The sequence below is a fragment of the Pteropus medius genome, unplaced genomic scaffold (assembly GCF_902729225.1).
Source record: "Pteropus medius unplaced genomic scaffold, Ma_sr-lr_union100, whole genome shotgun sequence".
NCBI lineage: Eukaryota > Metazoa > Chordata > Mammalia > Chiroptera > Pteropodidae > Pteropus > Pteropus medius.
In genome coordinates this window covers 45,228,425-45,242,469 of record NW_024349800.1, presented here as the reverse complement: position 1 = coordinate 45,242,469, position 14,045 = coordinate 45,228,425, and the positions used below count along the sequence as shown (strand labels likewise).

The 14,045-nt window shown below is 39.2% G+C and overlaps 1 protein-coding gene across 1 annotated transcript in view; it reads left to right on the top strand.

Moving 5' to 3' along the window:
- Positions 1 to 14,045, top strand: part of LTBP1 (latent transforming growth factor beta binding protein 1) — a 345,549-nt gene that overhangs the window by 290,005 nt on the left and 41,499 nt on the right. Inside the window, 2 exon segments of the mRNA XM_039887438.1 lie at positions 9,821 to 9,946; positions 13,278 to 13,421. Of these exon segments, the coding sequence (XP_039743372.1) occupies positions 9,821 to 9,946; positions 13,278 to 13,421 (270 nt within the window).

Sequence of the window (14,045 nt, the reverse complement as noted above, 5' to 3'; positions counted from 1 at the left end):
CTGGGAACCCACTTTCCATGATTCAGGTGGATTTGGGTGGGAGCCGAGCCAGCGAGGGCCTGGGCAGTTGGATGCAACCAGTCTCGATATCTCACCATTAAAGTTTAACATCAAATATGATCTCCCCTTCGAACATTAAACACCTATTTCCATTGTTCTACATATCTGTTTAAATATTCATAATTCCTAAACCCTAAACACATTCTAGAACATTAGGATTCCATTCCATTCTGAATATATAACAATGCAGTTATAATTCTAAAAATGATTTAAAAATTTATTTCATAATAACTCTCCATCATCTTTTACAAGATAAAAAAAAAAGAAAAAAGATAACCTATGTGGGACAGAGAATTCAAATAATTCCCTCGACTTGTGATGAGTCTTATGGAAATGTAGTTAAATTTTAGCAAAAGATGTATTGTGTTACACATGGTCTCTTATTTTCAACTGTACTCCTATTTAAACAAACAAACAAACAAACAAACAAACAAAAAACCCAGAAAATAGCTTGATTTCATTTTTTACTTGGAAGAAATACAGTTTCAGAATATTTGAATGACTTACAGTGGACAAATAGGGAGTGTAATCAGGATTACTACTCAGAGTCCCTTAAAATTTTAGTCTAGTATATAATATACCTCTTACCAATGGGAAGGAGAGAGGGAGAGAGAAAATGAGCATTTGAACTGGTTAAGATTGTCTTTAACCAAAAAATATAGCAGTGTGGATTGACTTTTTTTTTTTGGTAAACTTTTTAATTGGTCAAAATGCATAAAGGAAAGTCCATAAATCATAGTGGGTACAGCTTGGTAAACTTTTACAGAATGAGCACACTTAGTAATGAGCCCCCTGAACCCTCCCTCAAGCTTCCTCCTGACAGTTACTCACGACCTCCCCAAAACCCATGGACGGCAATAACCACTATTTTGTCATCTTTACCTTGGCTTTGTTTTGCTTGTTTTTGAACATTATATCAGTAGAATCATATAATAGGTACTCATTCGTATATAGCTTCTTTCATTCAACATTGTGTTTGTTAAAAAAAAAAAAACAGTGTTTGTAAGCCTCATCTATGTTGTTATATGTATACTTCATTTGCATTGCTGTGTAGTATTTCATTGGAGGAATGTAATACAATGATTATATCCATTCTACTGTTGATGGACATTTGGATTACTTCCAATTTGGGGCTGTTGTGAATAAAGCTTTTATGAATATTCTTAAACTTGTCTTTTATTTGACATAATCACTAAATTCTTTTGGATATTACCCAGAAGTGTAATTTCTAAATCATAGGCTATTTGTCTATTTCATAGATACAGTCGGTTTTTTAGTACCAGTTTACACTGTCACTAGCTAAGTGTGAGAGTTCCAGTTCCATACTCTTGTTAACAATATGTATTGTCAGTCCTTTAAAAGGTAAGTCAGGCAGAGTAATGGTAGCTCATATTGGTGTCAGTTTGCACTTCCCTCATGAGCATTGATGTTTAACAGCTTTTTATACCCCTCTGGCATTTGGTTATTGTTTCATTTCTCTAATTCTACATAACAAACCTCTTCAAAATGAGGTGCTCAATACAACAGTTGTCTTAATGATAACAGATGAATCCAAGTTCTTAATCTTAATACGGAGTCCAATGTTTAATTATTTCATTTGCGATCAGTACTTTACTTGTCCGTAATCTTTGCAAACCTGAAAGTCATTATGATACTCTTTTATATTGTCTTCTGAAAGCTTTATTTTTTAATATATATTTTACATTCGGAATCTGTAATAACCATGAAATTGATTTTTGTGAAGTAGAGGTCAAGATTTACTTTTTTCTTAGATGGATGTCCAGTTGGGTTGGCACCAATTATTGAGAAGAGCACCTTTGAACCCCTGACTGAGATCAAGTGATAACTTTGTCGTGAACCATGCAGTCAAATGTACAGTTGACTCTTAAACGACTCAGGGTATGGAAATGGGATTAGAGGGGCAAAAGAAAAGTCCGGGTGTCTTACAGGATGTCCTTCAGGCCAAACGTACTGGTAGTTCAGACTAGAAAAGTGGCAGTGTGATGGAGAGATGTGAATGATTCAAAAAATGTTTCGGGGGTAGAATCTTGTATTTAGTTAGAACATAGGAGTGGATTGGATTTTGGGCATGTAGAAGAAGGAATATTGAGGATAGATCCCTCCCCAGTCCTCAATTTAGCAAGTATTTGGTGGTACTATTTGCCAAAAGGTGAAAAATGAAGCAAATTTATTTTAAAGATCAAGAGTTTGATTTGGGTGTGTTAAATTACAGTTGTCTATGAAATATTCATGTAGGTATGTCAGGTAGGCAGTTGCATCAAATTAGATCTATTGCTTGGAAGAGAAGTCTAGGCTGGAGATATAAACTGGGAGTCAGCCGGTATAGATGGCATTCGAAGCCATTAGAATGGATGAGGCTACTAAGAGACATCACATAATGAGAAGAAAAGAGGGCCTAGGACTAAATACTGTGAAACTTCAACATCTAGGGGTCAAGTAAAAGAGAAAGATTGTGTGGGAGTTGCCAAAAGATTAAGAAGAAACCCAGAAGCATATAGAACTGTAGAACCCAGGGACAGAGGCCAGATTAAAACACCTTGAGAAGCCACATGTAGGGCATGTGGTAAGGGCCTTTACACTATTATTCTGCAGAGGTTTAAGGGGAAAATTATTTGATTGGATTATTTCAAATGGTAAATCATTCACTCATCATGGAAGATTGATTTGCAGTGTCAGTGAGTTGCTGGGAGCACCATACCCAGATAAAAGGCCATTGCACGAATTCAGGTGAGAGATGGTGAACTCTAAATAAGGACGGAGAGGGAAGGAGTTATTGAAGATAGAACCAAGAGATAAAATCAGAAGAACATGGTAACTGAGAGTGGGAGGTAATCAAGGATGTCTCATGTTTTGGGATAAGAAGACTAGGATGGTATTTGTGGTTTTAGAGGGATTTTCATTAGGGTGTCTTTAACTATGAATGGTGAATATACATTGTCCACATGATGATTAATTAAATCAGAGCAGACTCTTGGTTTCAATTCTCTAGAACTTCTAGCAGTTTTCAGAAATCAAATGGGAGGCTGCTCTGGGTGAATTTTTATAGAATAAATAAATCTTTTTTAAAGTAGGGAGTTTCAAGGCTGGAGAAAAAAAAGATCTCTTGTTGGCCAGTCTTGTTTTCTAGAATTTATGTGCTAGAAAGTTGGACATGAAATAACTTTCTTTCCTCTGTCATTTCTTGTTGCTTAACATAGTTGCGACAACTGATGGCCCTGAGTTTTTCCTACCCTACCCTGTCAGACAGCAGCGTGGCAAACTCTGCACAAGGACCTCCTCGTCTTTTGCTGTTTTCTGGCTCATCCCTCTTTCCCCAGAACAAAGTTATTTTCCATAACACATAAGGCCCATATTCTTCAGCCTCGTCATGTTGCCAGACCTCTGGACTTTTTTTTAAAGGCTCTTTCCATATCCTATTGTATTGTCTGGACCATCTCCAAATCCAGTTTTTAATTTCCTATTGGCTAAATTTTATTTTATTTTTCTTTATGCCTCGCGCTCATCTTCCGTTTAATCCTGGCTTCCCTCCTATGCTATGAGAGAGACCTTAATCTCTTTTAGGCCAGCAGCCATGCCATTTTAAAATTTCTTTGGGCAGCTATACAGCTGGTTTAACATTGTTCAATCCCACTACTTGGCTGGGATTTACTGTCTCTTGGTCTGCTTCCTTTCCTTTCAGTAAGGAATATGAGGGCTGCATTTTTCCTGAAGCAGGAACCCTACATCCCTTCCAGTGTAAGCCCTTTTTCTTTGGCTCTATTTTCTTAAGATTCTGGCACCAAATATTTAACCAATTCCAATTGGTCAGGAAGCCCTAGGCTGAAATAGTGGGTCATTTCCTTTTTATGAAGAGATCCAGAGAACAACAATATTAGACATGGTCCTGGGGCCTCCTATAGCTTACACTCCCTTGGTACCTGATGGACCTTTTCCCCAAGGGTCTGCTAGAGAAGTAGCATCTTCAGTATCTTGGATATTTAAAGTAATGATGATATTTGAGAACGAGGCCTTGTTTAAAGACAGGACGAGGGTGTTTGATTAAACTGAGAGTCAATAAGTGATAGGTCGAGGACTGTGCTTTCTGACTCCCACCTTGGCAGTGACCAAACTCCAGTATGCTCTTTGGACTCACAGTTTGGATAGTTCTATTCATCTTCTTGGACTGATCTTTTATAATCATCACCATGATAGGAGGCAAGGGGACATGATGGATGGAGCCATAAATGTAGATTCAAAAGATCGTTCCTTCACTGGGCTCTGTCTCTTTGCCAGCTCTACCACTAACTGGTTGTGTAACCTTGAGGCACATTACCTCCCCTCTTGAGGCCTCAGTTTTCTCATTCTTAAAATGAAGGGATCGAACTGAATAATCTTCAAAGTGCCTTCATGTTGAGATGAAACACTTCATTCATCTAATAACGTTTGATGACAGGAAGGCGTTTCCTTCTGAAGCATAGAAGAACTGCGCAGATTTTTCTGCAAATGACCCCTTACCAAAGATGGTCTCTGTTCCTATCATCCCCCTCTCTAGAACACCCTGGCAGCAGAAGGAAGGCTCATGAGTGAGCTGCTTCCTCCAACAAGTAGATATGTCTTGCTTGGAATAAGGAAAAAGAAAGTCTATAAAAATAGCACATGTTAAGGAAGTGTGAAAAAGAAACACTTTTTTCTTAAGAAAAAAACTGAGGCGTATATCTGAGACAAAGAAAACCAAATCATTTAACTGAAAAAAAAATGTGTAAAAATACCACTTTCTCCTCTTACACATACTTTTCTGTATATAGTACAGTAAATCTAATAGAATTATTGAGGTTTTGTTATGAATTTCGTTGTTGAGGTCTTTGGACACAGTTGTAAATTTTTGGTAAGTGAATAAGGTTTTTCTGACCCTAGCCCCTTTTAAAAAACCATGGCTCCTTTTCATGCTTTTGCTTTATTTCATAGTTCACTTTACTTAAACAAGAAGGCGACACCAAGTGTCTGGCCTTAAACCTTTATTTGAGAATTGAGGTACCTGGTTGGAGTTCTGCACTTATATGGAGAATCCCCAATTACAGTCAATAGGTTTTGAAAAACTTTTGGTCCATTGAGAAAATGTGCTAAGTAAAAAGCATATGGACAGGGAAAATTGACTTAACCAAATAGGTCAATGATTAAGATCCTTAAAGTGTGGGCTTGTCAGTTATTGACAAGATTGCTATTTTAAAAATGAGCCACTGGCAGTTCCAGATGCCCAGGACTGTGCTTTATTTCTCTTTCTAACATTTATGTGATGCTGTTATAGGAGAATTCACGTCACCGATCCACTATCCTTGGTCTGTGTAATTCTTTATTGAATTAATTTCTATTGAAACAGTAATATTTATATCTGCCTTGTTCAGTAAAATATTAATAGCAAAAACTTGCATGAGAAATAAGCAGTTCTTACAGTAGTGTACCTAATTCACCTGGGTTGCCAACTGAGAGATACCTGGACAGTCGCTCCTTCATCACTCATTTGGTGGACAGTATGACTGGTGATAATATCATGCATGGCTCTTACAGATGCCTAAGCAGAACTGCCTTAGCAATGAAATAGACTCACCCTTCATTAAGTGAAAAGAAAACTGTGATATCTGGATCATTCAAAATTTAGTTTCAGATTCAAAATTCAACTTTAGCTAAAACAGGAAGGCTTTCGCTTGTCCATTTATGAAGCTAGCATCTCGGTAGGGCTTTTATTCTTACATAATTATAATTTTGACATTTAGCTTTAGTTTTATAGAGTTAATAATAATTGTAGCAGTTCTTAAAAGTCTCTTTACAAACAGAACTAACAATGGAAAAACATTACAGAGAGTTCACATCATCAAAGAAATTCTTATGAAGTAATTTTTTAATATAGATCATTAGTCAGAGAAGTGAAACAAATGTTGTCTTCTTGTTAAGCTATTATCTCACCCCATTGTTGAAAACGTGAAACTGCTGAGTGGTACAGTATATCATTTTCATAAAATATTAGTTGTTGAAGAGCTAGTCTCCAGCAGGCATTCCATGTTTTTTCCTATTCATTCAAATCCAAAATATTGCTCATCTAAACTCGCTTTGTTAATCACTGTTACAGTAAGTCTGAGACTGCAAGATTCCCAGCAATTCATTACCATCTCAGGACTTGTTTACCTTAAGGTTAGTTAGTCAGTTCCTGAGCTGGCAGTCACCAACAGGAAATCATCATCTGCTGTAACTGCTTGGTATTAATAAAAAGGAAACCAAGAGAATTTACTTCAAGAAACCAGACTGAAAAGCTACCAGGTTCCTAGTACTGCTTCTTTGCTACCCACCATCTCATTTAGGTAGAGAGAGAAGTTGCTGGTGAGGTTCAGTTGAAGGTTCCCCACCTTGAAGAATAGCCTTGACAAGCATAAAAATGGCACAGGATGCTCTGGAAGGAGAGAGGAGGGGCCCTGAAATCTGCCCTTGGAGTAGCTGGGGAAGGTGCCACACAGGAGGTCTAAGTTTCCCTTGACCTGATTGCTGAAAAGCCAGGCGGGGTTTCTGAGCAAAGCAGATAACGAGGAGGAAAAGGTGTGCACCAAGTCAGTGAGAAAGTAAACACCATAGGGTTCTGAGAGAGCTCTAGTATACCGAGAGGGCTGGAGCATTTATTGGGAAGGAGGGCGGCTGAGGACTATGTCCAGACTTGCAGCCAGGAGCCGAATGATGATGGGCACCCTGTGCTCTGCTAAGGAGAATGGTTGGTATCTCCTAGCCAAGAAGAGATACTGAACATTCTGAGCAAGGAAATGTCACTGACAGGTTTGCAGTTTGGTGGAGAAAGGATTAGAGCGAGGGAGGCAAGACTGGAGATAAAGAAACCAATTAGGAGTAGGAGGAGTATCACAGAGATAGATAAATAGGCATGTCGGGGGAGGTGTGGGCGGTGGGAGTGAGAGAAGGGTGACACTAAGATTTCTGGCTTGGGTGACTGGTTGGATTCTCTGATGAAGGGAATGGAAGAGAAATGGAGGAATCGTGAGGAAGGGTGTGATAATAGGTTCATTTATTATGAACATGACCAATAGGTATCAGATAAATGGTTCTAAAGGACAGGCATCAGTAAAAAAGTGGTAATGGAAGCATTTCTGAGTTTCTTTCCAGCCCTTTGATCTTATTCAATGAATAACGTAATCTCTGACAAATGCCCCTTTAAGGAAATCTAAAATTAATGGTGGCCTGTGTTAAGTGATTTGATGACACTGTGCAGTTACTCTTTGCACAGTTGTGATCGGTAAATAAATTGTAATCCCAGCCTTATGTTGACTTTGAAAGTCTATCGGAACAGATTTATGGGGTGTCTTCTTTGCGTGTGATGCTGCAAGGAGATTCATTTTTTTTTTTTTTGATGTGAAATAATTTTACTGAGTGAGTTTTTCATTCAAGTTGAAGAGATAAGATGTAGATAGAAAAGGTAAGAAGTTTTCTCACTAAGGTCGGGAAGTGCAGTTTAGTAGGAAGGCAGTAAATTTGGTTTCAGGCTTGATAAGTTTGACATTACAGCAGAAGATCAAATGGAAATGATTTAGAATATGCAAGACCCTGGCTGGAGAGGGAGATTTGGGGTTAATTCTAAGGACTGGTGTTTGCTGTCTGGAGAGTATGGAAAGGGTGGAGAGGCATGTAGCGAGGATGCAGCACATCCCAGGGAGGGCCTGAGCTCAGCATGTGCCGTCTTCAGGCTGTGAAAAGTGAGGGCCAGCCAAAGTGTTACAGGTAAAATGAGAATAATGACCTCTCGGGTCATGAAAAGAGAGAGTTCAAGGAGTGGGTGTTGACCAGGCTTAGAGGTCAAGAGTGACAGATACAGACTGGGAGGTGATCATGGGATTTAATGATGAGTCTTCCATTGATGGCTTTTCTCAGAGGGGTTTGGTGGGAGAAAGAGTTGAGAAGTCAGATGGAAGGTCATTAAGGACGGGGAGGACGAGGAACAGTAATAATAATAATAGAATGATAGTTGACATGTATTGGGTGTTTCCTGCATTACATGCCAAGCAGTGTTCTAAAAATAACATTTCATACATGTTATTTTGTTGTAATAATCACAGTAATTCTAGGAATGTACCAATGTTATTATTAATAATTGTATCATTACTCTTATTTTTCTTTTTTACTGAGCAGGTATATTAGGAAATAAAGGCAAAGGATGTAGAGAGTTTTTTCGAGCCATTTTGCAGTGACGAAAAGCATGGAAAAGCGCAGTAGTGACATCATGGTCCAAAGCAAGCTTTTCCAAGAGCTTTTTAAACATTTTGAAGACAGTGAGGGAAGGAGCCTGGCGGGGAATAGTTGAAGGTGCTGGAGAAGGGTGAGCAGGAAGGGCTAGAGGGAGAAGACACTGGTAAGGATGGCAGAAAGGGCCCAGCCTCGAAAGAAAAAGGGACACGATTTCCCTTGAGTTGAGAACATTATGGAAGTTTTGACATAGACACTCATATTTTGCAGTTCAGAAGTGAGACAAGTCTCTGAACTTACACTTGACAGTGCCAGTGTTGGAATATTAGGAGGAGACGTAAGATAGCGGCTGAAAATCATTGAGTGTATCTTCTTCTAGAAAGTTCCTTGGACTCAGATTTAAAAAATTTAGAACAAGAAAAGCTCAATTTTATTAACAGTCATTCCCCAAAACTAAATTCTGTCAAGCGCAGTTTAACTTATCATTTTCTTGGTTATTTATCTTGTTTTATTATTTAAACATAAAGCAAAATCTTCTTTACATGTATTTAGATCGAGTAATTACATTTTCTTAATTATTTCTTCAAAAACCTGTATTTTGAGACTGTGAAATCCAGAGGTAGACAGGACAGAGAGCCTGGAAAATGGAAATATTCAGTGTGGCAATGAACAGGAGAACAGGAATGGGAATGAAGGAATGGCAAGGAAAATTAATAACTAGAAAGATAAAGTAGAACTATACCTAAAAGTCCGTATGTGACTTTATAATGGAGGCATCACTTTTATGAGAACATTTTGATTAATGGGGGAAAAAAGCCCAGGACCACTGTCTATCATCAAGTTTATAGAGAACAAAATGAATTTACAGGTCTGACTACTGGCTCATCACTTGGAGCAGCGTTGACATTTAGGACCTTGAGTGACTTGGTGACAGGAAATCTTTTCTCATGTATAACTGAGAATGGCCACTACATAGCTGAACTCATCAGATTCTCTCTCTCTCCTCCCTCCCTCTGTCTTCCATCCCTCCTCCCCCTCCCCTTTCTCCTCCCGCTCTCTCCCCCTTAATGGGAATGCTGTTTAGACTTGATTGAGGTTATCTATGGAGTTGAGTAAACCATTGGCGAGGCAGAAAAGTGCTTCTTTCAGCCCCCAGCTCTGCAAATAGAACTGTTAGCATTTATCACAATCTGAAAAGGTGACAATGCCTTCACATATTTCTCCTGTAGGAATATACAGTACTCTCCTTAGAAATAAAGAGTTAAAAACACTTAGAAAATACCTACCTGGCAATTGCAATAGTTGTTTCAATGTGAAAACATTTCCAGAGGAAAAGTAAATGTTTTCTCATAGAACCCAGTGTTTTGTCTAAGACATTTTCATCAAAACATTTCATTTCTGTGTAAAATGTTTTCAAAGTTCATTCTGTATAAACATGATCATCTCATCCTAATCGGGGTGTGTTGAGCGCCTGTCTATCCATTAATACCTGGTGTTTGTCAGTCTGTGTTTTGTGTCTTTTTTGCAGATATTGATGAATGTGTAAACAACACTATTTGTGACAGTCACGGGTTTTGTGACAATACGGCTGGCTCCTTCCGCTGCCTCTGTTATCAGGGCTTTCAGGCCCCACAGGATGGGCAAGGGTGTGTGGGTGAGTTTTTAGATTTTTTTTTTTTCCCCAACACATGTCCTATCTCCTCATGGAAAAGAAATCAAAGTTATCAACAGCAAGAGAGACTGTAAGCAAGGTAATTTGGTCAGAATTTCATCACGATTTGATTTTGTCACACAATTTGGGGATGTGCAAAAATAGCCGATGGCTTCTGAAATGGTTAGGGACCCTAAGAAATATAAAGGTATGACTTTGAATTTGAACATGTATTAGGAAGAACATCTGTTTAAACTCTCAGCTGAACTCTTTAGTCCCTCTCGTGCAGGAAATAGAGTCTGGTGTGTGGTATAGCTTGTCTGTCTTCAGAGCGCACCTCCTTGGGCAGTGCCTTTAAGGAGAGGTGTTGGCAAGAGTTTCGGTTTCCAGGAATGACACCCGTGAAGCAGTGCTTTGGATTGTGCAACTATATTTCTTCGCTCTGTTCTGGGATTGACAGAGCTGGACGGAATCTTGAATGTCATTAGATGTCCTAGAATACGGTCCAGCACATCCTCATATAGAAGAAGAGATTTTGCATTTTATTTTCTGACCAGCTGTGATTTCTTTAAATCACATTCTTTATGAAACATGTTTGCAATTTAGAGCAATTAAATGGGAAAGAGAAGAGAGGTTATCAAATTCAAAACTTCACAGATAACAAGGTTTCTTCTTTATCCTTCTTATTAAGAAAAATAATTCTGTTCCTAATGGCATTTATAGAGGAGCCAGTAACGTTTCAGTTTAGAAATTTGCAACTAAAGCATTAATTCATTTCGCATCCATGGTAAACTAGAAAAACAAAATGTACATATTCGGAAGTTTAATGACAAAATCACTTGAATAGTTACCACTTTTAAGCTGACACTATCCTGATCACTAATTCCAATTCTTGCTTTAGTCTCCCTTGCGCTAAAATGCGAGCAGTAAGTCGCCTGACATTCACTAAGTATTTTAACTAAATAGGTCATGTGATCTGAATCCCACTTATCTTCCTAGCCTCACCATTTCTTTCCTCATCTTTTACGTCCCAGCGACATAAAACTGCTTGCAGTTGCTTAAGTAACTGTAATTCTTTGGCTGTGTTGCTCCTCCTGCTGGTAATATTCTCCTGACCTCCCCTTCCCTGAGCCTGGACTCACCCCACTCTTTCCTGAAGCCAGAGATCAGATGTCATCTCCTTCCAGATGTCCCTGCTCCATATCTCACTCTCAAACTGAGCTATGACCACCTCCTCCTTCCAGGATACCTTGAGCAAATTGAACAAATTCCATCATAGGACTTACAACCTTTTGGGCAATGATTTAATCATGTGTGTACAGTCTGCAGCTGCCTTCTCCAAGGCAGTGAGCTCCATGCATTTGAGAACTTTCTTTGACCTGTTGTAGGTGCTCAGTAAATATCGTTTAACTGTTACCTATTGAGATAGCAGATGGCGAACTACTGACTCCATGCAGTTCCTGAACCCCTGGTTAGTCTTCATGTCTAACCAGCCAGACGAGCAGTCTGAACTCGTGTCCGTTTCATTTGGCACACAAAATGCCACCCTTAGAGAGGGAATGGTTGTTACCATTTTAGTGAACTCAACAGGTGTCTTCTGTCTATTTATTCACTCTCTTAAAAAATGTTAATTCAGCTCCTTTTGTGTGCACTTCACCGCACTGGCATGCTGTAGGATTTAAGACATGATTCAGCCCTGGTACCAACCTTTGGCCTCGCTGTTTCTCTGCTAGGACCCTGGCTGCCACCTCCTGCCCCTCACCACATCTGCTACTTCTTACTCTTCAGATAGAGCTCCACTCCAATACAATTTCCCTCACCCATCCCTGCACTTAGTGCGTACTGTCTTGTGCTTTCAGAGTGCTCTGTGCTTTTCGTTCTTAGCACTCATCACAGGCTATGAGATTATCTGTTTAATCTTTCCCAGCTTGACTATAAGCTTCATGAAGGCAGGAGTTGGCCACCTGACTCATCATTGTTTCCCCAGTGGCTGGCCCATAGACATAAACTAGAAAATATTTTTCGATTGAATGAATGCAGTCTGGTGGGAGAGATTTCAGTAGCTACTTAAGTAATACCAGTCAGAAAGTTCTATTTGACATTTACCTAACACTGATAAACATGAACTTGCAAATTTCTAAAGTTCATTTTTCTCATCTAAATTATGACTAATCTAGGTTGATTAAATATACCAACTCTTTACTCTGTGTTAGTGTCTTTTTTTTTGTAAGCGAAACCCAGCTCATTGGTTTTCTATCTGTTTACATACAAAGTGAAATGGTAAACTGAGTAATTATTCAAATAAGTCAAGATACACAAACGTTTTGTTCAATTAACTGGATGTAGCAGGTGAAAATAGGATTTTTTTCCCCTTAACGATTTGGATAAATTGCTCAAGTTTTTAATTCTGTATAAACTAAGTCAGAGTGTGCTCATGAAAGCTGATGTTTGTACATATTTAATGCATAAAATGCATGAGCATTTTAAATGTTAAGTCAATTGTTTTGCCAAACTGGCCACTCTAATAAAATTTCTCAGGCGGAGAAAAGGTAAAAGGTAGTATTGGGCAAGGTCAAAGACAAAATTAGCCTTTCTTTAGGGCTACATACTTACATGATGTTGAATAGAACGTATTCATCAGTAGATTCCTTGATTGTCTTTTAATTATGTGTCTCTAAGTACAGAAGAAAAACATTTAGCAAAATAGAAATTACACTGGAACACCAACAGAATTTTTAAAGGCATAGTGAAATCACTGAGTAGTTATTGGACCAGTTTATTTCATGTGAATGATTGATGTAGCCAGTGAATATTCACAGGGGTCATTCCTTCATTTCTCACAGGGATTACACAATCTGAATTCTGGTTGCTAGGGAACTGTATTTGCAGACATTTGAGCGGATTTAAAACCATTTTTTTTTTTTTAATGAAGTTAAAGAAGGCGATGGTTTCTGAAGTACCAGGACTGGTAATTCTCCTTGAATTAAGAACTGAGAGTAAGAGTGTTGGGTTTTGCAAGACGTCATGATGTCAAAAAGTTGAGGAAGAGAAAACTAAGCAATCGAAGGGTGCATAGTATGCTTGCAATACAGTTCTAGGGGTGTTTCTTAAAGCCAGAATTGAAATTTGGATCCCTTGCTTTGCGTTTTCATGGTCCTTTTCATATAAACCAAATCGCACAGCGTGCCTTTAGGAGCCCTTTCCCCAAAGTGGCATATGGGGATCCCCTTGTTTTCAGCAAACACTACTAGCCTTGGCACAGCTAATTAAACAAAGAGCTGTCAGAAGCGAGACGTTCATCTGAGTCTGACTCGATCTGCTCTCCTTCTTCCAGATGTGAACGAATGTGAACTGCTCAGTGGCGTGTGTGGTGAAGCCTTCTGTGAAAACGTGGAGGGGTCCTTCTTGTGTGTGTGCGCTGACGAAAACCAGGAGTACAGTCCCATGACGGGGCAGTGCCGCTCCCGGGCCTCTGAAGGTAAGTCACAGTGGCACCGTGTAGGGGACAGAGGGCTCCTCTCAGGGATCTGCACCCACACAGGTTTGGGCCAAACACTGGGCGTGAGGTAAGAAATGACCAAATGTTCTGGCACAGCGCTGTCTCTGGAAGCTTCCATGCTCTTTCCGAACCTTCCTTATCAGTGGAATTAGACTGTAGGTGATGACTGTTTGGGCTAGATGGCCTCTAATGTGCTTTCCAACCGAGAGATGCCATGAGTTAGGGTACAGGATCCAAAGTGATGAGAACATTGACTGCGAATTGAGTAAAGCCCAGCCGTCTCTCAAGGCTTCATATTGCATCATCTCATTAAGTTGCATAATCCTTTTTTCTTGGCCCTCGGAGAACTGTATCTTGACACTTCTCTAAATTAAGAGCAATATATAAGCCTCTCAGGATCTACAAAGACTTCCACTTGGAATTCTGAAGGTGTTTTTCCAGAATTTGGCCTAGAGAGCGGCCGTGTTTGCATTCACTTAAAATTTGATTTAGGCTGTGTCGTCATGGCACGAATTGAAATGGAGAGCTGATGCTTTTCCAGATAAATTAATCAACTTCCAGATCACCCTTTAAGTTCATGCCATGTTGCTACAGTGTGGTTGT